At 39.6% G+C, this 24,837-nt stretch overlaps 3 protein-coding genes across 3 annotated transcripts in view; 1 reads left to right on the top strand and 2 right to left on the bottom strand.

Annotated features, from left to right (window-relative positions):
• Window positions 1–24,837, bottom strand: part of LOC121423501 — a 50,837-nt gene that overhangs the window by 15,734 nt on the left and 10,266 nt on the right. The window contains exons 6-22 of the mRNA XM_041618850.1: window positions 24,333–24,439; window positions 23,342–23,546; window positions 22,896–23,042; window positions 20,785–20,888; window positions 18,142–18,275; window positions 17,061–17,399; window positions 16,464–16,745; window positions 15,264–15,395; window positions 14,657–14,806; window positions 13,983–14,114; window positions 13,164–13,334; window positions 12,479–12,610; window positions 11,530–11,823; window positions 9,182–9,547; window positions 8,621–8,789; window positions 6,944–7,080; window positions 135–403 (exon numbers count right to left, since the gene is read on the bottom strand). Coding sequence (XP_041474784.1) covers window positions 135–403; window positions 6,944–7,080; window positions 8,621–8,789; window positions 9,182–9,547; window positions 11,530–11,823; window positions 12,479–12,610; window positions 13,164–13,334; window positions 13,983–14,114; window positions 14,657–14,806; window positions 15,264–15,395; window positions 16,464–16,745; window positions 17,061–17,399; window positions 18,142–18,275; window positions 20,785–20,888; window positions 22,896–23,042; window positions 23,342–23,546; window positions 24,333–24,439 — 3,270 coding nt within the window. The remainder of the gene's footprint in view (window positions 1–134; window positions 404–6,943; window positions 7,081–8,620; window positions 8,790–9,181; window positions 9,548–11,529; window positions 11,824–12,478; window positions 12,611–13,163; window positions 13,335–13,982; window positions 14,115–14,656; window positions 14,807–15,263; window positions 15,396–16,463; window positions 16,746–17,060; window positions 17,400–18,141; window positions 18,276–20,784; window positions 20,889–22,895; window positions 23,043–23,341; window positions 23,547–24,332; window positions 24,440–24,837) is intronic.
• Window positions 2,479–3,969, top strand: LOC121424558 (alpha/beta-gliadin A-V-like). Its single transcript, XM_041620284.1, has 2 exons — window positions 2,479–3,067; window positions 3,200–3,969. Exons 1-2 carry the CDS (start codon window positions 2,633–2,635, stop codon window positions 3,500–3,502), a joined length of 738 nt encoding a protein of 245 aa, XP_041476218.1. The 5' UTR covers window positions 2,479–2,632; the 3' UTR covers window positions 3,503–3,969.
• On the bottom strand, window positions 4,448–6,359 carry LOC121424556. The gene is made up of 2 exons (XM_041620283.1): window positions 5,626–6,359; window positions 4,448–5,520 (listed from the first exon to the last, which is right to left on the bottom strand). The coding sequence occupies exons 1-2, from the start codon at window positions 6,210–6,212 to the stop codon at window positions 4,530–4,532; spliced, it is 1,578 nt and encodes a 525-aa protein (XP_041476217.1). The 5' UTR covers window positions 6,213–6,359; the 3' UTR covers window positions 4,448–4,529.

The following is a 24,837-nucleotide window of genomic DNA, read 5'->3' on the forward strand; positions in this document are numbered from 1 at the left end:
TAACTTTCCAACCAAGAAAACATGCATGACACATCTTGAAGTCTTCATTATTATGCCTTATTGTTGCTGTATGATTATATATTATTATATGATATATACCCCTACCCCTCTACATCGGCTCCCTTTATACTTACACTAAACTCCTCTTTAAAGAAATCGGTATGCCGATTCTTCTGGACAAAAGCCGGGAACTCATCCACGGGTATCCGGTCTTTTTGGGCTATCGGTTCAACCGATGCTACCGGTTTCTTTTCTGGTGACGTCCTTGCCCGGTTTGGTGGGTTGGGGCCTGGTGGGTTAACTGTCTGTTGCAGAGTGTTGTCTGTAGAACTTAGTTCCTCCATGGTTACATAAGGAAGAATGTCTTTTCCATTGCCATCCAGATCATCCATCCCGCTCCCATCTGAAACCATATAAATTAGGGTTTGTTCAATTGACGATCAGGACAGGATACACGTGCCACAGCAAGGAATTTAATTAAGGGAAACGGAATAGAATGAACACAAAAGAATAAAACGAAACAGATTACGAAACAGAAGTATATAATTCTTCGATTTCTGTATTATATATATGTATATATATATATATATATACATATATATATATAAAACAATGCTTACGTCTATATCAATAAGCCAATATATTTTGATTTGATTTAGTGAAATCTGTTTTATGATAAACATAACATAACAAGGTCAATAATACTACAATACATAATATAATATATATAACACAATCATAGATTTAAAGTTACATAATAATATAATATAATATATATAACACAATCATAGATTTAAAGTTACTTCAGATGACATTTGTATTTAACAGTATTAACGGTTGATTATTTTCATGATTCTATTAACACTATTCTAAAAATATCTACCCATGTTGGGGGCTAGATGCCTAGGTCACATAGCCCGGCCGATGAGGTTCCGATGAGCCAGCGATACGATTTTAGCCGCACACCGGCCGGACTCCCGTGGTCACCGGCCGGCGTTTGGGGCTCAAAACCGCATCGGTGGCAGCTCGGCGAAATTTAACTTCGGAGTTAAAAATTCGACGGGCTCTCACCGAGCTCCCTCATCGCAGCCCCATCCTTACCACATCGGAATACGCATCGGCCGGTGTACGACCGAGTATCGGCCGGTGTCCCGTGCCTCTGAGGTCACCAGAGGACAAGCTTTTGTGAACGGACACCGGCCGAGTTTCGGCCGAGCTCCGACCAATGTGGGACCGAGCCCTGGAAAGTATAGTACCGGTGGGTGACCGATGTAAGGGACAGCGGCCGAAGCTCGGCCGGACATCGGCCGGAACTCGGCCGGATATCGTAGCTGGTATATAAACCGCTCGCTTCGGAGATCCGTGCTCAACATTCAGCTGGTTGTATTCATACAAGCAACATCTCAGGATACCACGCTTTTTAAAGACTTTAGAGTAACAGTCTATTTAAGGATGCCAAAAGTTGTGAGGGTAAATGATTGGGATGAAGAGGAGAGGCCACCACTAGAGGATGACGGGAAGAAGAGGCCGCCACCAGGTAGCAGAAAGGGGAAGGCCCCGAAGAAGGGGAAGAAGGCGCCGCCGGCAGTAAAGACAAGAACCTCTTCCCGAAAGAGATCACCAGAGGGAGAAGGCGGCGCCAGTGGCACGGAGGAGGAGCCGTCAGAGGCGTCTGATGCCGATTCCCATTCGTCCCAGTCCACGTCCAAGTCCTCTTCCTCGTCGGCGTCCACGTCGCGGCGAGCCGTTGGAGTGCCCATAGAGGAGATTACCCCAGAGCAAATGCAAGAGATAGCAGAGTTCTACGAGGGACACCCTATGTACTACGATGTTGGGCATGAGAACCACAAAAACACGAAGTTGAAGGACTGGACTCTGGACAAGTTTAGCGAACAGATCGGGCTTTCTGGTGAGACCTTGTCAGCTTTTAAAATTTTTCGAAATTGTTATCAAATTTGTCGGATTTCATTGGTACTTTTATCTTTAAGAAAGCATTTTATTAAATGTCTTGCTGGTTTATTGTTTTGGTTTGTTTTTCTGTATGTTGCAGTCCAAGCCATACAGAGGCACTTCACAAGTTGCCGTACCGAACATTTCAAGCTCAAGAACAGACCCAAGAGTGGCAAGAGTGGATCCTGGGCAGCCCCCCTTACGTCACTCCAGAAGTTCAAGCTGAAGGCGTATGAGTTTCTGGACGCCCATCACATATCACGGACGCAGAAATCGACTTGTGGGAGGGTAAGCATCTGCAAGCAGAATTTTGTCAAGTTGCCTTGGAAACGTCTTAATGTTTTTTCTTTGCCTGTCTGTTGCACACCCTTCTTATCCCACTTCCGCCTTTCGACTCTAATGTCAATGTTTTGCTTGCTCATGCTTCAGCTTGCTGGTGAGGACGAGGATTCAGCGTCGGAGGCGAAGTGTGCTGCACCGTCTGAGTCTGAGCCGACCACGTCGCAGGGAGCGGGAGCTGTCAGCAAGAAGAGCAAGGCTACATCCGCCAGCGACATGTCCAGGACGCTGATCGAGTGTCTCAAGTCTAGTGCCAAGGCCACTCAGGACGCAGCTGAAAAGGTAAATACTTGACAAAACTTGCAAAATTTTGTCATTTCTGCTACTTACATCCCAATACAAAATGCAAGAATTGTATTTACAATTACATGATTTTTTTTTCATATTCTCTTCACAGGTGCGTGTAGCCCAGGCTACAGCTGCAGATCCGTTCCAGGCCGAGCGTGACGCCTGGGCGGAGTGGATGACAAGCGCGAACAACCAGGTGCCGGCACACCGGTACAGACAGTTTCAGCTGGAGACTTTCACCACATTCATGAGATTCGTCCCGCTCATGCAGGGGATTCAGCAGCAGCCCCAGCAGCAGCCTCCGAAGCCCCCGCCGCAGATCGTACAGCCGGCCGTTCCTCTGGCAGATCCTTATAACCAACAGCCGATGTATCTTCAGCCCGCATCCCTGAAACCACAGCAGCAGCCGCAGCAGTTTATCACCTGTATTACGCCTCCAGTTCGGCAGCAGCAGCAGCAGCCGCCACAGCAGCTGTATGAACAGCTCCAGGTACATGTTTCTCTTCCATAGTGATATTTTACAGTACATATTTTTAAAAAAAATGAGTTTCTGTATGCATATCATAACTTTTAGTTTTCTTTTGCACAGCAATAATATTTTTATGCTTTTGCTATGTTTCAGCCTCCCAGGGCAGTGTCTGCACCCCCAGTCACCTCTGCGACATATGACCTCTCATCCTTGCTGGCCTTGCCGTCTCCCCTCAGGCTCCCCGCCAGCAAAGGGTCTAACATCACAGAAGCTGCGTGGCAGATTTCTTCACCCGCCAACATCAGCCTCAACACGCAGTCACCTGCACAGAGGTCAAGAGATAGCAGCCTTTCGCAGTTGCTAGATGCGAACGAACGTGATGTCACAAACGAAGGTCCCGAGGACAACACAGCAGAGCTGCAGCGGGAGAAGGAGCAAGAGTATGAGCAGGAGTAGGAGCAGGACAGGCCGAGTTCTTCACAGTCTGACAGAGACCCACCTCAGTCAAGTAGTCCAAAGTTTTAGTGATCGTACTGACAGTGTGCCTCGGATACTTATAGCGACAGTGTGCCTCGTATACTTACAGTGACAGTTAGCCTCGGTTACTCACAGTGACAGTTATTTTGGCAGCATTGCCAGTCGGGTTATAGTTATCTTGTGATATATATTCTTTCGATGGCAGCGGTCTACAGTGCCAGTTTATGTTTATTGCCATATTTATTGTGTATGTGGTAACATCCAAGGTATGAAAACTAAAGTTCTGTCGTTGTCTTTATTGTTTTTATCTTTTTAACATCTTAGAGCAATAAACTGAGAACTCAAAAGGTAAAACAAAGTTAATTTAGAAGGAAAGAAAATGTCATTTAGAAGGTTTTATAGAACACACCATAAAAATTGGTTAATTTTAACAAAGTTGCATAGATCAAAAGTTAAACAGTACTCAAGTAAAAATTAATATTTCGTAAGACTTTAGCTGATATGTAAACAATGGAGATCCTTCCTCATTATGAAAAAACACATACTTTTTAAAAGGTGAAAACATATTAATGGGCAATCATTTGAAGCCTATTACAAAATTACAAAGCTAATCATATTGGTTGATACAAGTGTTTTTCTTTATGAAAGGTTAGTTTTTAAAGGTGAAAGAAAAGATACAATGACGATTATTCTTTGATTAAAAATAATTCAATCACAATGAATGTGTTGCTGTTGTATTATTTACACACATCTCATCTTATTCATACTGGTGTATTTTAATATTGATTTATTCTTTCAAACAGGTTTGATTTCTTTTGGCATTTATTACTAGTGTTCAAATTAAAAAGAGCAAAGGCAATGTTTTAAGATTACCCAATAACAGATTTATTTGCAAACAACATACTGAATAATGGAAAGTATAACACATCAAAAAAAAAAAGTCCTGAGAAGAATAATGGAATGTCTGTGGCTGCATCCGGTATACTGTAACAATATTAGACACAAGTTACTGCTGGTTTATTGCCACATCTTGCCATGGCACACTCCCGGCAGGACTGCAAAAGTAATTCTTGAGGTATGCGCGCAGTTCTTTGCCTGGTCGGGTCAATCTTGGCCCGTGCCCTGCTGCTTGCACATCTTCGAGCACGGCTTGGTCTCGCCATGCACCCGCGATGATCTGACCCTGCTCATCTTCCCGGTCGAGGTCAGCATTCTGAAGGTTGGGGTAACGAGTCCTCATGAGGTTGTGAAGGGTCATGCAGGCCTTGACGATCTTGGTAACTTTCGACGGTCTCAATCCCAGGGTTGTTAGCAGACATCTGAAGCGATTGGCGAATATACCAAACGCGTTTTCAACCACACGGCGTGCCCTGGAACACCGGTAGTTGTAGATCCGCTCGTCCCGTTTCAGGTGCCGATGAGGGTAAGGCTTCATCATGTATGGCCGTAGGGGGAAGGCGTCGTCTCCGACCATGTAGTAGGGTGTGTCCTGGTCGTCATTTGGTAGGGGATCCGGCTGGGGTAGTCCGATCGTTCCCTCACGCAGACCTGGCTCCAGTCGCGACCGGTTAAAGATGCCGGCGTCGGAATACGACCCTGGTGACCCCACATCCGCCCAGATGAACTTGTAGTCAGAGTTTACCACTGCAAGCATGACGATGGAAAAGAAGCCTTTGTAGTTGTAGTAAAGTGAGCCGCTCTTGGGGGGCTTCTTGATGGCGACATGTTTCCCATCGATCGCGCCACAACAGTGGGGAAAGTTCCATCTGTCTCCGAATCCCTCGGCTACCGGGCGCCACTCATCTTCTGTCTGGGGAGTGGCCCACATCTCGTCCTCGTATTCGTCGTAGATGGCCTGACAGACCTCGGGGACGAACAGAGAGATGGTGTTGTGTGGGACACGAAACGCGAACGCCAGATCATGATAGCTGCTTCCGGTCGCCAAGAACCTCAAGGTGATCGCCAGCTTCAGCCCAGGATCCAAGGGGGTTCGATGCCTGCAACAGAAGAGGGTGAAATATGAATAAAATCAAACTAGAATAAATATGGATGGAAGACATTTCAGCACAATTTGACAGTAGGTTCATAAAGTGTAAACTTACGTTGTGGTCTTGGCAATGCGGGGGCCAACTCGGTCAAGCAACTCATAGAACATCTGTGGCTCCATGCGGAGGTAGGATTTGAAGTCGGCAGCGTGCTCGGCCTCGAGTTCCCTCATGAGCGTCTCATACTGGCCGAAACGAGGTCTGCGTAGGATCCACTCGCGCACCCACCAACGTCTTATTCTTCTGCCGGCCCTCTGTCGCTCCCTCTCGGCTTCTTCGAGCAGTGCTGCCAGGACCAAGTTGTACTGGAACCTCGCCTGAGCTAGCTCGTGTTCTAACAACGCCATTCGTAGTCTTCTCGGTGCAGCCATAGTGATGAACTGACCATTCCAGGTAGGGTGGACATATATATACAGGTATGGAATAGCTGACCATCGGCCCCCAAGTCCGAGGTACACCGGCCGAACATCGGCCGGGCAGTGTTCGAAGCCCGTTAACAACCCGGCCGGTGATCGCACGGTGTCCTTTAACCTGCTCGGGTACCGGCCGTATACCCCCCGATGTCCGGCCGACCATCGGCCGGTAGTTGCTGCCACATCGGCCGAAAAAAATCTCCACTTTTGAGACAGACTCCGGACGGTCATCGGCCGGTGTTTGGTCAGTCGCCTGTAGATTTCCGGACGGAGCCCGGTCACGTCACCGAGCTATGCCACCGATGAGGGGAGCTCGGCGACACCTCAAAAATCCACCGAGCTCCACCGATGCCGGACACCGGCCGGGCTATGTGACCTAGGCATTAGGAAATGTGCTGGCAGGAAGTGAGTTCGGATGTCAACATAGGTATCCAGTATTTTTTCATTCTCATTTACATGTAAGTGTGCCTGTGTGATGGTGTGTGTGTGGGTGTGTTTGTGTATGTCTCATAACATTGTAACTACTTGTTCCTCTCCGATGTATTGCGTTTTGCATCTTTTAAGAAAAGTATTATTATTATTAGTAGTAGTAGTAGTAGTAGTAGTAGTAGTAGAAGTAGAAGTAGTAGTAGAAGTAGTAGTAAGATTAGTAGTAGTATTAGTATAGTAGTTAGTAGTAGCAGTGGTAGAAGTAATAATAGCAGTAGTAGCAGCAGTAGTAGTAGTAGCAGCAGCAGTAGCAGTAGTAGTAGTAGTAGTAGCAGTAGTAGCAGTAGTAGCAGCAGTAGTAGTAGTAGTAGTAGTAGTAGTAGTAGTAGTAGTAGTAGTAGTAGTAGTAGTAGTAGTAGTAGTAGTAGTAGTAGTAGTACAGTTTAGTAGTAGTAGTCATCTACCGCAGTAGGCCTGTAATGCCCGTCACTACAAATAATAGAATGAGAAGTTCTATGCAATGACAATGATACCTTCTTCATAATAAGTCTTGGGTGTATTCACATAATGCAGTGACTCTGAATTTCTTCTTCCTGTCTTCGTTTTCCTACAATACAATAAAATGAGATCAAATGTCAATCTATGTGAAAACTGAAATCTATATAGGTTACTTAGCACACCCACTCAGTATGTTTTCTTTTTCTTTATAAAGGGTAATTTCAACACTGATCTTGTTTGTGACTTCACATCAGAAAGCTACGTCCAAAGATTATATCCAAATATATTCAGTACATTTCATGTTAGAGACACACAAATGAAATGTGTTTTTTATGTGATCATATCATAGAACTTTATACAATAACTTCCAAAAATATTTACAATATGAATCCTTAACCCTAAATAGACTGGGCTATTTCGACGCCTAAGAAGACGGGGGGGGGCTGATTCAGCCCCCCCCCCCCCCCTTATGATCTCGGCCGTCGATCGCGCGATCGCGACGAAAATTGGCACACGCGTTACCCATGGCATTATCTACAAAACTATAACATCAAATTCTGCAAAAAATCTCATGTCTCATTAATTATGCTAATTTATGCGTAAAATCATAAGTTTGCTCTAATTAATAAAATAATGCCCCTGAAATGCTAATATTTGTTTCACATACTCTAGATAGGCATCTGATCAAATTGATTTTAAAAAAAATTCAAAATCACATTTATTTTCTTATGTATTCTATTGTTTTCTAAATTTCTTATGTATTTCTTTGTTTTTCGACTTTTTGTTTTTTATTTTTTTTTTCAATGGAAATTGTTGGGGACTTTATTTTGACCATAAAAAAGATAAAATTAATTGATTTTAAGCAGTAAAAGGAAAAATAATGATGCATTTGTGAATATTGGCTAAGAACACTATTTGCATTGGATTTGTACACAAATTCACGTTTTTGAGTAATTTTGGGTCTGCATGCACTTACAAAATGTTGCGTAATTTTGGAACCGCATACCCGGGGGTCACAATTTTGGTCTCAAAAGTTGCGCGAGACTTGAAAGTAAAAAGTCAGCGAGCGACGCGGTCAAAAAATTTCGCGCGGCGGATTTATTGCGAAAAATGTCGAGGGGGGGGCTGAATCAGCCCCCCCAGTCTTTTTAGAGTTAAACCAATTACCGTACTGCGGTTCTCTGTACACTTTTAAAAACAATGAGTGGAAATTGTGAGAAAGGGCCAGAGAGTAAAAGGCCCTTTCCACCCTGTTTAAAAAAACAGTAACTAAGGAGTGATGTACCCCTTTCTATCTCAATTTAGAGTGGATAAGCGTAAAATAGATAGTTAACAAATAATAGAAGCAATACTGAAGACAAAGCAATTTTAGAATAACTTTATCCCTGATATAAATCCCGTATATTTCATAATTGTTGCCTCTGAAGTACTTTTTGTGTGTAATATATTGGTGGAAAACATTAAATGAATGTAGAAAATTGGAACATTGCTTAAGGCCAATCCATATTAAGTAGGTGTTTATCAGTCTTGAGGACGCCATGATGATGTTTTTTTTTTTGACATATACTTCTTCTCCATGATAAAGAAGTATATGTCAAAATATTTTTAAAAAACATCATGGAGTCCTCAAGACTAGGTTTTTATACATAATTATGTGAGCATATGCCAAAGAAAAGTCGGCAATTGTAATTATGAAAATAAAATTAGATTACCTATTCCGATATCTTACGAAGAGTATAATGACAATCACGATCAAAATAACCAATATGACTCCAGCGGAACAACCAGCAGCAATCGACGCAACATTACTTTGTCGGCTCATACTACCCGGTTCTATGGTAGGCGTGGTAGGTGGTATAGTGGTAGGAGGTACAGTTGTAGCTATAAAAAATAAAAGATGTATTTTTCATTATCTCTCTAATATACAGTATTGTGTAAATTTACCAGTAAAAAAGAAATATCGTAGGAGTATTCATACGAAATTGGATACTTTAATCATTGAATCTCTGAGTTGTTAGCCAATGATGAACGAAGTAATTATTGATAGGGGCAACATGGAGCATATGGTACAACCACGATACAATGGAATTTGACTATAACGCTGTTGCTTTACCTGGAATACCAATTAACATTTTATTGCAGTATTTAGCATTCTCGGGAATGAGCCTGTACTGGAACAATAAGTCCCTAATGACCCAGCGATCAAAATAATCTGATAATAAAGTAAAGTCTCATTCAATAATCTCGAAAAAAGTTTGAAATGAGGTACTCACGGATTGGAAGAGTCACGAATTCAATTTTATCTCCTTCGGTTCCTTCCCCATTCAAACCCTCTCTGACAACACTCAATGATAACGAATACGCGGTATCTGGATGTAAATCGGTAATATTGCGATGTAAAGTTTCATTCTGTAGCATTCCAGTTGATGATGTAGAGTTCCCAGTCCTTTGCTGGTCAGGTAACGGAGATGGTATCCATTCTTTTGTGACGTCATCATCCGATGATCTGACGTAGATGTAATAACCAATGATTGGCCCATCGCCCAAGTCTTTTTCAGGACTCCACGGACGCCACGTGACCATCACCTGATCAAGTCCAATTGAGGAGACAGAAGGTTGTGTTGCGAGTTCTGGAAGTACTGTTGATATAAAAAGAGACAATTAGCATTCAATTAAATTCTTTTATTTCATTTCCATTCAAAACATAATACAAAGTAATATAAAGCAATACAAATCAAGTACAATTTTATAGGGCATTCTTACTTCGTAAAACAAAAAAACAGTATAATAAATGGAAATGAGGATAAGGATGAGGGTTATGGTATTCTCGACTTGAATTCGTTAAATGGGTCAAGTCGTATAACGAGTCTCTTGTTAAACCGCGTACATTTTCGTCATTAAACGGGTCATACAAGTAATAATGTATTTTTATTACAAGTGGAATGCCTCTGGCCGTCTCACCTGCATCACGCGGTTCAATATAGCAGCAGTGCTGACTTTGAATACTACTCTAACTCGCACAAGATGTTCAGTGATACATGGTTACTCTTATGTCCACTTTTTATGAACTAGACCAATAAACTTACAGAGATATGATGGTTATTCACCAAAAAACCCCAACATGGCCAAAGTTCATTGACCTTACATGACCTTTGACCATGATCATGTGACGTGAAACTCAAACAGGATATTCAGTGATACTTGATTACTCTTATGTACAAGTTTCATGAATCAGATCCATAAACTTTCAAAGTTATGATGGTAATTCAACAGATACACCCAATTCGGCCAAAGTTCATTGACCTTTGACCTTGGTCATGTGACCTGAAATGTGCACAGGATGTTCAGTGATACTTGATTACTCTAATGTCCAAGTTTAATGAACTAGCCCAATAAACTTCCAAAGTTATGATGGTAATTCAACAGATACCCCCGATTCGGCCAAAGTTCATTGACCCTAATGACCTTTGACCTTAATCATGAGACCTGAAACTTGCACAAAATTTTCAGTGATGCTTGATTACTATTATGTCCAAGTTTCATGAATCAGATCCATAAATTTTCAAAGTTATGATGGGAATTCAACAGATATCTCCAATTCGGCCAAAGTTCATTGACCCTAAATGACCTTTGACCTTGGTCATGTGACGTGAAACTCATGCAGGATGTTCAGTGATACTTGATTAACCTTATGTCCAAGTTTCATGAACTAGGTCCATATATTTTCTAAGTTATGATGACATTTCAAAAACTTAACCACAGGTTAAGATTTCGATGTTGATTCCTCCAACATGGTCTAAGTTCATTGACCCTAAATGACCTCTGACCTTGGTCATGTGACATGAAACTCTAATAGGATGTTCAGTAATACTTGATTAACCTTATGGCCAAGTTTCATGAACTAGGTCCATATACTTTCTAAGTTATGATGTCATTTCAAAAACTTAACCTCAGGTTAAGATTTGATGTTGACGCCGCCGCCGCCGCCGCCGTCGCCGCCGCCGCCGCCGCCGCCGCCGTCGGAAAAGCGGCGCCTATAGTCTCACTTTGCTTCGCAGGTGAGACAAAAACCGATACTCTTGATAGAATGGATTTTCTCGTTAGATCTCATCAAAAGGATAATCACCTCAATGAAGGCCAAATTACCGCGTCTGAAAACATATAAATTAGTCAGAAAGGCAATCCCATAAAATTATAATTATATTTCTACTTAATGCAAGGCCGGGCATGTTTTATGTCACAATCAGCTATTTATTAATAATTATTTATCAATGGCTGATAAGTAAGGGTGGCTATAACCACCCTTACTATTTATTACTGATTGCATTGCCCAGGCCATATCCAGTATGATGCAAGGGCATTTATCGAGATAATATTAACAGAAAATTCTGTAAAAGTGAATATCTAAAAAAAGTTTATTACTTGTCGATTGGGAGTTGGTTCAGTGGGCATAATGAAGTTCAAATGACACCTGGATGTTGAGGTGAAATTTTGAAGCTTCTTAACAATTAAACCAACATCGTCATGGGCATAAGCAATTCCTCTCTACACACTTTTAGACTTATTTCTTCGTTCGTAGTATTATCGTCCCCAAGTATAACTTTTTAGTTTATTTACAAACCATAATATTCTCTCTTAGGTATCCGGGCATAGCTCGTTGGCCGTTGAGTGCCATTTATCAACCCGACCGTACAATAAAGGATGTCATCTGGACCAACAGATTCTACATAGAAGGACCCTCTTGAAACATTGTCCTCGGTTGAATAGTTGGATTGGATTATTGATGCTTGACTGACGAAGGTATCGTTTCGAGCTATGTTGATACTCTCTGATGACAATTGGCCGATGGAAGAGAACATGCAGTGGACTAGGGCTAGGCCAGGGTTGGTCTTCTCGGTTTGAATGCTGAACCGATCTGTGGAAGAAAAAAAGAGTAAATTAGTAAAATGCATACAATTACATTTCCAATGACTGCAAGAGGACAATTGTCTTATTGGTAATTAGCTCCATGAACTAAACATAAATGCATTCTCCTAGCCAAATTTAACCCTAATCCGAATCCTCACATTTATAAGCTGATTTTACTAGAAACCCTATCAAAATTATCCGAAATGAGCAGGAGTAGTCGTAGCTGAATTAAAATGTATCTCGACTGATGTATGACCTACTGTTGATCATTAATATCAGTTCATTTAATTTTATGATTAGGTTTGATAAAAATGTTTCGCCTGAACAAAAGTAGGAGAAAAAACAAATAATTTACGTTATTCATTCATGTTTCGTTTCTAAAAGTGGAAATTATCTAAACACGAATTGAATATACCTTGCATTTATTGAGCACTTTTAAGAAACCACGACGTCATTACTTTGTTTACTCTAACCAGAGTACCGAAACATAGAGAACTGGTTGGTATTTCATAAAGTTGTTCATCGAGTTACGCATGACTTTTACAAACGACTGCAACATGCACTTAGGTTCTTAGTCAACAGTCGTGATAATTTGCTTGTAACTTACGAACAGCTTTATGAAATACCCATCTGAGATGATTTGATAAAGACGTAGGGCCTACCTGTTTGGCATTTATCTCCAGACCATCTCGGAGAACAGGTCTCTGAGAAACAAGATCCGGTCACACTGTTACAATCAGTTGATCCATCAAAACAATGGCAAGTACTCGAACAAGAATCATAGCATCCAGAATCTAATAAAAATGAAAAAAAGACAGTATAATTTGGGTTTCATATCTGAAGTATTAACTTTCGACCTGGGGCTTGTTTCATAAGGAGTTACACCTGTAGTATTATAACTTTGCCATTATGGCAACTACCATGGTAACCTTGATTCTGATTGGCTGCTGAGCTCTGTTGCCATGGTAGTTGCCATAATGGCGAAATTGCAACAGTTGCAAGGCCTTTATGAAACGGGCTGCAGAAGAACAGCGGCCCTATAACATCTTGTTGGTGTGGAAGGCAGTGCGAACATGGAGCTAAGTAATCCCTTATTCCAGAACCAGGATATTACTACTCTCTAAATGCACAAGAGCTATTCTGGTTCCCAAACTCACTCCTCTCAGAATAAGAAAATGGACCAGTCGTTTTGGAGTGGGATTTACATCTTTTGAGAATGCATTATAGCTCCTTCTGGAGTGAACTATGGATATTCTTAGACATGTTGTGGCCTGCACTGGGAAGAAGAAGAAGGTAGATTTTCAAAGCTAGGTGATGATCTCTTCCTTCGGAAACTTTCTTACTTACATAATCTGCAGTTATCATAGGGTCCTTCAGGATCTGGGATATACCCTACAGCACACCCGCCCTCTGATTCTAGACAAGATCCTGTAACCTTATTACATGGGCGTCCGTCACGGCAGTTGCATTTCTCCGTGCAGTCGTCTCCATAGTAGCCATTACTACATGTATAAGGTACTGCAAATTCAAAGTGAAAAAGAACAACACGAAACATGAGATTTCCTTAGCCGTCTTTACATGAGATATGATCCATCGGCTTCAGCTGTCTTATCATTATCATCTATCATTTCCCCTTTGCACCCCGTACCAGCTTTGCTCTTTTATTGCTAACAAGAAATAAGTACAAGAAAATTTCATATTTCAATCATTAAAAAGAATCATCATTCGTTTTTAGAAACCATTTCCAAACGTTCTGAAAGTATTAAGTGTTAGAGTGTATAAAGCTATGTTTATCAATGGAGGTACTTTTACCTTCATGGTTTACTAGCAAACATAAATAACAGCTGAGGAGATGTATTTGGTTTATTTCATTTTTTATCCTCATACGGTAGAAGTAGTAGCTCTGATGCTATGAAGTTAATGGATTGATTATCTTCAGTATTAATGAATTTCATTTGCAATTCACTGATACCTGAAGACATACCTGTATAATGGTGCTTTTCGACAGATATCCATGTATTCATGTGTAAAATTTAAACCAGTTATGTATTTTCTTTCTTTCATTTTGCTCTGAAGCACCTTGAGCATCTAATTACCATGGAAAGTGCACCACACAAATTCTTCTTACATAATGTAGTATTGCTTGTTGAACTGTTTAGAACCTACCTTGACAAGACGGTCCAGACCAACCATCCTTGCATCCTGCTGAGCAGCTTCCATTGTAAGGGTTACACGATGATTCCTGTGAGCAATGGCAATCTAGAAGACAGTCAACACCAAACTTTCCTTCCGGACAAGCTGTGAAGTTCCCCCGAAACAAAAGATATGAAGATTAACCATTAACGCTTTAACAGGAACTTGGCTATAAAGCTACCACTTCAAGGTATTTTCATTACCAATCCTGTGTTTGTACGACTATACATGGCGAATATCAACCAATCAGTCATATTTTGATAATGCTCATATTAGCAGAATAACCGTTTTGGCCATCAGTGAGATGGTCTGAGGAAACCTCAACATATGTGAGGCAATCAGCCTTCTGTCTGCATTTTCTACAAACTGACCCCGAAGATATGTTTCTTTTAAAACTGCTAGTAAATGTATCTACACCCGTTCTAGAGAAAATACAGGGGAGATTATACTCCTTATAATGAAGCAGGGGAGACTTTTATCAACATTTGTCGTCCGACAAGTCAGATCCGAAAACTTTCATTGGTTTTGATTGGCTAAGAAGCATAGTTCCTGTGGTAACTATCGGGTAAAACAGACTATGCCTGAAGAAACCTTGGGGGAGTCCTTTCATATAATATCCTGTGATCTATACATAACGTGATACTCACTTTCATTGCAGTAGATTCCTGTATAACCAGCCAAACAGTTGCATCCATAAGGGTCAGGGAGACAGATCTGACTTCCGGCACACTGGTCCAAAGGCTGTCCTACACCACATTCAAACTCACATTCCCAGCCGTATCGATGCTCACCACAGGCTAGGTTAAAAGATTAAAACAAGCTCAAATACCAGCAGCCATTTCACAATACATAATCAAACTTCTGTAACTTTGCCATTTCTGTAATTTCCCTGGAAACCTTGATTTTGATAAGCTATTGAGTTCTACCATTGTAGTTACCACATTAGGAAAGTTACAATAGTTGTTACTCTTCATACACTGGGCCACAGATCATACGTTATTTGTCACACCCCTATTGAAATCCTACTAAATAGACTGACTGCTACGTACAGGCCTATAGGTTACTCAATTTGGCAAATTTGAGAAAAACATGTCACTGTGTGTCTCAAAATTATATGTATCATTATTTTTGTGTGTATCATTGTAGGTGTGTATATTCACCTGCACTCCTCAAATCAGTTATATCGGGATTCAGTTCGCTTTTCGCCTCTCAGGCACAGCTAGTGACGCCAAATGAAATAATAATAATATTCACCTGTCAAGCAATTCTTTCCAGAGAACCCCGGCGGACAGACACAGGTCCCTGATTGCTGATGGCAGATCCCTCCATTGTAACAATTATCACAAACACCTAGGCAACTAGGATCCCAACGTCCTTCTGGGCAACCTGGCAACAAAAGATACGAAACAAGAGATATCCTGTAAATGATATCAAGATCCGATACAGTTTTAAACTGTGAAGAATGAGAGTCAATCAGGCAAGGCTTTCAACATGTTAACGGCTAAGGTAGGTAAAGCCCCCATTCCATAGATTTGAGACTCTCAAAATACCAAAAATTAGCTAGGACTTAAACCAGATTAAGGATTACAAGAACAATTACTTCTACTACTACTACTACTACTACTACTACTACTACTACTACTACAACTACCAATATGAACAGTCTCCAAGATTATTGAAGTAGCAGTCTTCGTAGAATGGGTTTTAAAACTTCCTGATAGGCCACTGAAAGACCAACTTAACACAAAGAAGATTCTTGTAGGCCATTGAAGACAGTAGAAGGTTCGATGAGAGACCAATGTGAGACTAGTGAGAGATCATTAAACGATTATGTTGCGTACTGCCAGATATGTTTGATAAATCACTCAAAATCTCTAAAAGACTAACCAAGGCCACTTACAGATCTCGGAAACAGTGACCAAGTGCCCGAAGAGAACTTTGAAGGACTGACTGACAATTCTTGTCTTTCTGAAGTTAGACTAGTCTTACGAACTTTCACTATTCTTTCAGTGATATTTCAAGCATCTCTTGATCTCCATCCCCCCCCAAAAAAAAAAAATGAGCGTATGTCGAAAGATCATGGAAATACAAACAGGCTAGCCTAGCTTTGAACGATCATTGAGTACATCGAATGAACAATGACATACAATACCATTTGTGGCGATACCTGGTGCCCCCTTCTAGATTTTGGTATATTGTACAGGCTATATTGGAGAGGGTCATCTAGCCCCCCCCCCCACCCTATGGACGAAGTATTTTATGATATCACCGCCCATGCATAACACCAATTCAATTATTAGAATTTAAGAGAATCAGAGAAAAATAATATGAGAAAACAAACATCTCAGTCGTGGCAGTGTCACATGTTTTTAGCCTTTAATACAAATAAAATATAAGAATCAATGTTGACGTCATTCATGTCACGGTTTAAAGACTTTTAAATTATAAGCTCACCAATCACGATCAATCTAATGAAACTTTGTTCATGGTTAATGATCTCTCCATCTGTGTAAGTCCCGTAGACATCAGCGTCTTGACTCTCTGCCATTGTGACGTCATGGTGAAGCTGTCCCATGCTCTGGTCCAGCGTTGAGTCCAATGAATTGAGGTTTGAGAATCTCCGCCATGTCACCTTCGAGAGATCCATGTCCATGTCTAGTTTACTAACACTCAGTGATATGTTACCCCCAGGGTAGACTGACTTCGTGAATCGACCATCAGCCGGTTGATACTGTCCTGTGGCATGGAATTTTATCAGAAGATATCTTAGAATATTTGAGGCTTTGTGACTAACTAGATAAGTCTTAGTAGCTTTATCGGTAAGGATGATAGCAATTGCCATTACTACCAATTTCTACCCTTACTGATGGAAAAAGAGACAGATTTATTACTATCTAACATTACTCCACAGTAAAATAAAATGCGATGGCACAGCTAAGAACGACCCAACCAAATTCTATTTCCCTTAAATTTATAGTTATTTGCCTTTTATAACATAGATGTAATATGAATCAATCAAATTAAATCAAACATAAAAATATATATACTTACTTGAATGTAGTAAAATGATTGTTGATACCGAGGTGGTTGATCCGGCGGATGACAAGGCCTTGCATTCGAACACACCCACCCCATTAGCATCTGAGGGTAAGTTCTGATCAATTACTACGGGTAAGGAATCCGGGTTCGTAGCCTCATTTACCCCAGGTACGGTCAGGTCATCATCAGCAGATGACTGGCTGAGCTTTACAAGTCTCTGTGTGGTGACAGCGATGGTAGGATCATCATCAGGAGAGCTCAAGAGACACAGGTACCTCGGAGCTCCGGAGTCGGAACCGAATGGCGTTTGTGTTGCAGCGGTTAGACGGATGGGTAGAATCGGCTCCGGAGCTGCATGGGAAAATTAACGAATAGATCAACAGATGGGTCCGTATTCTTGGTAGGCCTAAAACGGATTTGAAATTGTCTGATTATGATCTCTATAGACTGAAGTACATAACCTGGTTCATAATCTTCAAGATTAATTTTCGCCTCGGCTGGATAAAAAAAAGAGAAAATTTGATTAATCCAATTAAGAAAGACCAATTTCAACGTTCATGACGACGACTCTTCTGTACCAAAACTTCAGTCTCTCAACTAAGTTTGGCTACTCTTACCTAGTTGCTCAGACAGTGAAATGTCAGGAATGTTAATCATACCCAGAACAGACGCTTATTCTCGTCTACTTGTTTTCTTAACCCACTTAGTCAAATAAAACACCTGTAAATTAATGAGTAAAAAAATATATAATTAGTATGTTGTACGGCAATTCCATGAAATATGTACGTCCGATCCCCTGTATGTGCATGGGACCTTCGTGAAATGTTCTGTCTCTGATTTCTTATTCTTTTGACAGTCTGTAATGTTCTCAAAGGACCACGACTTGGTCAATGTATGAAGTGAGAAGTAAAACTTGAGAAAAATGGGCCGGGTCAGGTCGACGTGCAAAATGGTTGATCATTTTATGGAATTGCCCTGTAGGCTTCACCTTGCCTAGTTTTGTTTTCATTCCATCTTCTCTCATAACCCTACTTCATTTAATTGATTATAGTTCGGGGTCTTGTTTTACATTGGTTGACCAATCATGATTTACCTCGCGACTTTTCGCAGACTAATCGTGTTGCTGCGGTGCACTCCCTGACGCCCCAGGTCCCGGCTCTACGGATGAAAACGCAGTCATTGTTTTCACTGGGTTGAGGTGTAGATCCCTGTGCAAATGGAGGGAAGCTGCAGGAGAATTATTCACAAAGTAGATAGTACGCGTATTAGGGACTTCGGGGTGAAGGGCGGGAACGTTTCCAAGAACGCTACAACAGAAATCTATCCAACAGGTACTAATTATCTTTTTACAACGCTGATCACTTAATAAACTTCACTTTAACAGTTTTAACAAGTGTCTAACATCTTAAAAAAACATTCATTAAAATAAGAATGGTTGTTTAAAATGTCAAACAACGACTGTGACGTAATTGTAATAATCAACGTTGTCATGAATAAGATTGCAATTTTACCCGCACGCAAGGTAAGGGTTGTGTTGCCTACTCTCTTAAAATAGTTGGGCAAAAATGCCAAATTTTTAACCAACCTTGCATGGGTAATATACTGTCCACACAATTATTTGTTAAAATCCCCCCAATTGGGTGATAAAAAATAAAAATAACTGGGAAACAAATTTGCTCATATATATATATATATATTATTCTTTTTTACCAACATACATTGGACAGTATGTTGGCCAACATTTGAAGTGTGTACCGCGATCGGTTACGGGGATTTTTTGCCCGCTGTGTGAATGACATTCTTCGCAGAGTTTAAATTCAAGGGCTTTTCATCTACTTTCTCTAACAATTAATCCAATGGTTAATAGTTTTTATTTTTCATTAAGAATAATGTAACATTCAAAGGGTGTAATAGCTGTGTATTCTACCACCGTGACTTCGGTAAAGTACGCTACCTGGTTCCCTCTCTCTTGTTGTTTATGAATCAAGTATCTTGTCCACGGTACAATCGCTATCTTTTAATAAACCCATTTTTCATGGGTTAGTTATGCTGTTGTAAATATTCCAGTAGATGCGTTAGTAAAAATACTTCAATAGTAATCATATGTTAGATTGTTTGTTCAAAGAAGTCAATGGTCAGTAAGTTGGTTACTATATATATATATATATATGATTTGATTTGAATTATTTCCGTTTCACAGTAATATGATGAACATGGCAGTAATATGGTAAACATAACAAAACAAGGTAGAAAATACTACAAAATATAATATGTATATATGAATAATCATAAATTTAAGGAACACAATTCAGTAAATAAATTTATCTCAAATGACATTTGTATTTAAAAGTGAAACGGAGGGACTTGCCGAAAAAAGCAGTTTGTACAAGAGGCAAGCCCCTAACTTGGTTTCATAACAAAACTACAACAAAAATAAATATTGGGTCGTAATAATAAATTTGTTTGAAAATAAATACAATTTTTGTGCACTTTGAAAAACGTAACTGATGGGTCATGTGAGGAAATATTTACGTTATACGATATTATAAGAGAGGGGGAGGTGAGGGGGAGAAAACAGAAGGGACAGAGGAGTGCAGTACACTAAGTAGAAAGAAAGATGGCAGGCAGCAGGAGCAGGTACTTGGCTAATTGCAGTTTTAAGAAGAAAAAAGAATGTAAACAAAATAATATAGGCCTACATGACTATATGTATATAATATAAGCACATATACACAAAAGTCGAGTATAATTAAATTAGTTATTCAGCTTGACCTGTTTGCGACGAATATTGCAGAATTAACATTTTTTTCAGTTTGCGTTTAAAAAATATTTACATTAGGGGATTCTTTGAAATCTTGAGGCAGAGAGTTCCAGTAGGCAGGCCCGGAGAAGACAAATGAGTTTTTTGCAAATAAAGTTCTTGTTAAAGGAAGATGATAACATTGACGTTGCCTTGTTGGGTAGCAGTGTACGGAAGCATTTTTACGGAACATATTAGAGAAAATGGCGGGGAGATCGTCCCTGCTTAATTTAAACATGAATTGACTAAGTTCGAAAGGATATATGTTATTTACTTTAAGAATGTTATTTTCAAAAAATAAGATATCAGTATGTGATCTAAAATGTGTTTGAAAAATTATGCTTTAACCTTTTTTCTGGAGAAGTAATATTCTGTTTATTTGTGTTTGTATTGCACATCCCCACGCAATAATTCCATGATCATGATGATTAATATATGGTAGAATAAGGGTGTAATATAAAGTTAACAAAGTGAGGAAAGGGAGAAATGTTTAAGTTTATTAATAATTCCATTGTTTCTGGAAATTGTTTTACATATACTATCGATATGAGGCCTCCAGGATAATTTGTCGTCAATAAGGACACCCAAGAATCTAGTAGTGGAAACATTTTTAAGAACGAAATTATCAAAGAAAATCCTGTCAGTTAGAGTATTGATTTTATTACTGAAAAGCATGTAGTTTGTCTTCTGGTGATTAAGTGAAAGTTTGTTGGCCTTGATCCAATCTGTAATACATATATATATATATATATATATATATATATATTTTTTTTTTTTTTTTTTTTTTAAGAAATCAATATCCAAGAGGTTGACAAACTAAGTTGCTCTAGAATTGTTAGCATGTTAACGGTCAAATGAGAATCACATTATGGAGTTTCCAATTAGTTTTATTACAGAATGTGGGTGTTTTAATGGATAACATTTAAGGATAATCACCTGTTTCCTTGTATAGTCCCATCTATCCATACATATGTTCCTTCTTCCTCCGTGTCAGATAATCCTATCCAAAACGCTGTATCGACCGTTTCTTGAAGGAAATCCTGGCATAAATTTGAGAGGGATAAATAACGATGTTTACTGTGATATATTTTCTATAAACTGCAGGAGCCGATTTACTGTATGTCAAAACAAAGGCAATACTGGTTGGCTAGTATATATGGTCGAAATATTTTAAACAGTTTTAGTTGGTATATAGTTTATCACTATATACATGTGTGTCGATCACGGGGGGGGGGGGTGGGGGGATATATCCCCCCAATATTTCAAGTGGGGGGATGGGCTGTATTATCATCCCCCTCAATAATTTACGATAGAAAAATTATAATAATAATGATGATGAGAAATGAAGTTTGATCATGATGATTATAGTGATGATTACAGTATGCCATCAGTCAGTTTGTTTCGCTCGCAATTTGTGTATTCTTTTCCAGGACTTTTAAACACATGGGTGGAGGTTCAAGATAAAAAAAATGAAATGTTCATGTATATGATATTTTTCAACACATGACATAAACGGACCCCGACGTAAAACAACTTTTGTTGATAGGGTGTCCCATCCCACCAGTGGTGAAAAAAATTAATTTTAATAAATCAATTAATTTAAAAGGGTGGAAAAAATAAACGGGAGTAAAAGGGTGGCAAGATAAACAGGGAAAACCCCATGGACGTAAATCCCAGACGGGTAGATCTTAAAAATGTACAAATAACTTTTCTCAGATTTACCCCTCCCCACATCCAAGTGCATGATGTTTGTCACATTTATACCGTGTTTACACTTGATCGGCGTTTGGTTCAGAACCAAAAGCCGATGCAGAATCGGCTTTTGTTGTTTTTTGGTTTGCGTTTACACGTTGTTACAGCTCGCGGTTCAGAACCGCGAGTCCATTCAAAAGCAAATTGAGTGTAAACACGGTACATATCTACAACCCTTTTGAATATCACTTCATTTTTGTTATGTAAAATAAGTAAATCCCCAGGCATCGCTGTCATAAAAAGTTGTTGTAACCAAATTCCAATGCGCGAAATTAACAAGCCACCAAGAATTTCTCTTTGCGCATATCTAACAAAACGCGCTGCAGTCATAAAACATGTAAAAGCTCTTGAGAAAATTATCCTGATTATATCGCGGACATATCTGAGGCTAAAATTATGGAAGCTTAAAAGTGCCACCGAGATGTTGAGATAATTATCTTGGGAAGTCGACATCTTGATAGCATGATCATGTCATCTAATCATCTCTTCTACAAGATGTCAACATGATGAGATCCGAGATCTCGTCATCTCATCATCTCTTCTAAAAGATGTTGACATGATGAGTTCCGGGATCTTGTCATCTCATCATCTCTTCTACAAGATGTCAACATGATGAGATCCGGGATCTTGTCATCTCATCATCTCTTCTACAAGATGCCAACATGATGAGATCCGGGATCTTGTCATCTCATCATCTCTTCTTAAAGATGTTGACATGATGAGATCCGGGATCTTGTCATCTCATCATCTCTTCTAAAAGATGTTGACATGATGAGATTCGGGATCTTGTCATCTCATCATCTCTTCTAAAAGATGTCGACATGATGAGATCTGGGATCTCGTCATCTTATCTTTTGCTATCAAGATGTTGACTTCCGAGGTAATTATCTCAACATCTCGGTGGCACTTTTAAGCTTCCATATAAAATGGATGCAAAGCGCAAAAAGTATTCCAAAATAACAAACTTCTTTCAAGTAACCCCAAACAAGAAAGCCGAAAAAGAAATGAGAAAGGAATCTGAAAGTCCGCTGCAAGAAAAAGGAAATAAGTTATTTAGTATAAGTGAATTAGAATCGTTTGTTTTTGTTTCATGCACTTATAAAGCATTTAAAACATGTTAAAATCCAGGGTTAAAATCGTCTAAGGAATGACGGTAAGCCCGATGGCGCACGAGAAGCCACACAGTTTGTAATTTGTGCTATTAATTCGTCCAAATCTGCATTTTATGCATTTTATCATCATGCACATTTCAGAGGTGGACTTGACCTTTAATTATTATAAAAATGGATACATACGTGAGACTTATCGTCCTTCGGCTGTGTGATATCTCCGCCCAGAGTTTGACAATAATCCCTTGCATCGAGGAAGGGGAGAGTCAGCCAAGATGGCAACCTGAAGTACTCGTTCTTACCAAATGGGATCCAATTACCGAGTGTAGAGGGCTGCTGAAGAAATGACCGTCAGGGAGATTTATACAGGAAATTAGATACATGCACTACTTAACTACTATTTATAGTGATAAACATAATCACCATAATAGTAATAATAATAATCACAATACTATTTCTACAAATCATAATAACTACAATAATATATTCAATAATGATATCAATAATTATAATATACAATAAAATGCTGATAATTATTGTAACGATGAATATCAAATAATAGTAATGATATTGATTATAACCCAAAAAAATTAAGTGATAAAAAGGATGATAGTACCAGTGATATCAATTACGGCGATCGAAAACATCAATAAGATGACATGATGAAAAAAAATATATGAAATTATCGTGATGATAATACTGATAGTACCTTGATTTAATTGACAAGCAAATCTGAGGTGAGCATAACACGTTTGTACTCTCCATCCATTCGCAGACAATTGAACACAATCCAAACCAGAATTTGCTGTAGGCTCGTCATCTTCCCACCAAGATGAACTAAGAAAAAAGCAAACGGTACCTCATCAATTATTATTAGGGAGCTTTTAACTACTCATGTTGACCCTATAAACACAGATATAGGCTTTTCACACTGCATTTCCTTAATCCCATACTATCCTTAACTCCGGACTATCTTTAACCACATTTTTTTCACACTGTCTTTCTTAACCCCATACTATTTGCTTAGCCGGGGTTAACAAATCAAATAAATCGAATCAAATCAACAACTTAACCCCGGACTATCGCACAGCTCATTAATATTGATGATTTTAATTGCCACACAGAGTGTGAATAACGTGCAATTTCGACTTCTGTGATTGACTAATTCTTAGCCCCACTTTCCCGGTTTCGTTTCACGCTGCATCTCTAAGCACCACAATTGTTGTGCTATATAGCATTAGCACGGCGATAAGCCGGCTAACCCTGCTTTTTGCAGGGCCAGTACTGTACTATTTTCCCTGCTAGCCCAGTTTACTGAAAACTACCCCCCCCCCCTTAGCCCCACCAATTCCCCGAGGTTACGAAAAATATGTGCAGTGTGAACAGCATATAAGCAAAAGTGACTATCGTCCTCATTTTGAAACCTTTAATGATATATGAGGCTTTTAAAACTACAATTCAACGTAGGTGGATAGTCCAAAGGTTTGATATTCCAGAAAAGTTGATCCGTTCGCAGCGGCTGCACAGAAGCACCCCAACACACACACACACGGTTCACACACACCCACCCACACTTTTTAATTAACTTGTATGATCGAGAAAAAATATAGAAGAGCTGAATACCTTTCTCCTAGCAGTGTACCATCCTCCCATTGGTATGTTCCTTCTTCATTGATATCATTTAATCCAATCCAAACTCCGGAAGTTCCACTAACAGCTTGTAATAAATCCTGCAAATGATGCAGAATACATACAGAATATGACACTTCCGAGGAGACACGTACGCTTTTGTATGATTTATGAAAAAACATTATTATAAATCCAAATTTGAAGAATATAAAAATAATATAAACCGTACATGGCAAATGATCAAATCAATATTAAATAAAAGAAGAAAATCAACCTCCAACACCATAGTTTGTGATGAAGGTCGGTCGACAGACCCGTTCCAAATAGCAAATACTTTTAAAAACTTTTTCGTTGAAATAGGTTAAAAGTTAGCTAATATCACTCCTCAAAATGATACAGATTTCAGAACTTATCTATCTGAACCAAATTCAAAATCTTTGTTTTTAAATCCGGTAAGCCAACGTGAAATTTGTAACATTGTCATGCGTTTCGATAACAG

This window comes from Lytechinus variegatus, chromosome 11, assembly GCF_018143015.1.
Source record: "Lytechinus variegatus isolate NC3 chromosome 11, Lvar_3.0, whole genome shotgun sequence".
Taxonomy (NCBI): Eukaryota; Metazoa; Echinodermata; class Echinoidea; order Temnopleuroida; family Toxopneustidae; genus Lytechinus; species Lytechinus variegatus.

Coding starts and splice junctions, on each gene's coding strand:
- LOC121424556 (XM_041620283.1), bottom strand. CDS start 6,212: ATGACCGTCCGGAGTCTGTCTCAAAAGTGGAGATTTTTTTCGGCCGAT. Junction 5,521..5,625: donor CGCATTGCCAAGACCACAAC/GTAAGTTTACAC, acceptor CTTCTGTTGCAG/GCATCGAACCCCCTTGGATC.
- LOC121424558 (XM_041620284.1), top strand. CDS start 2,633: ATGCAAGAATTGTATTTACAATTACATGATTTTTTTTTCATATTCTCT. Junction 3,068..3,199: donor AGCTGTATGAACAGCTCCAG/GTACATGTTTCT, acceptor GCTATGTTTCAG/CCTCCCAGGGCAGTGTCTGC.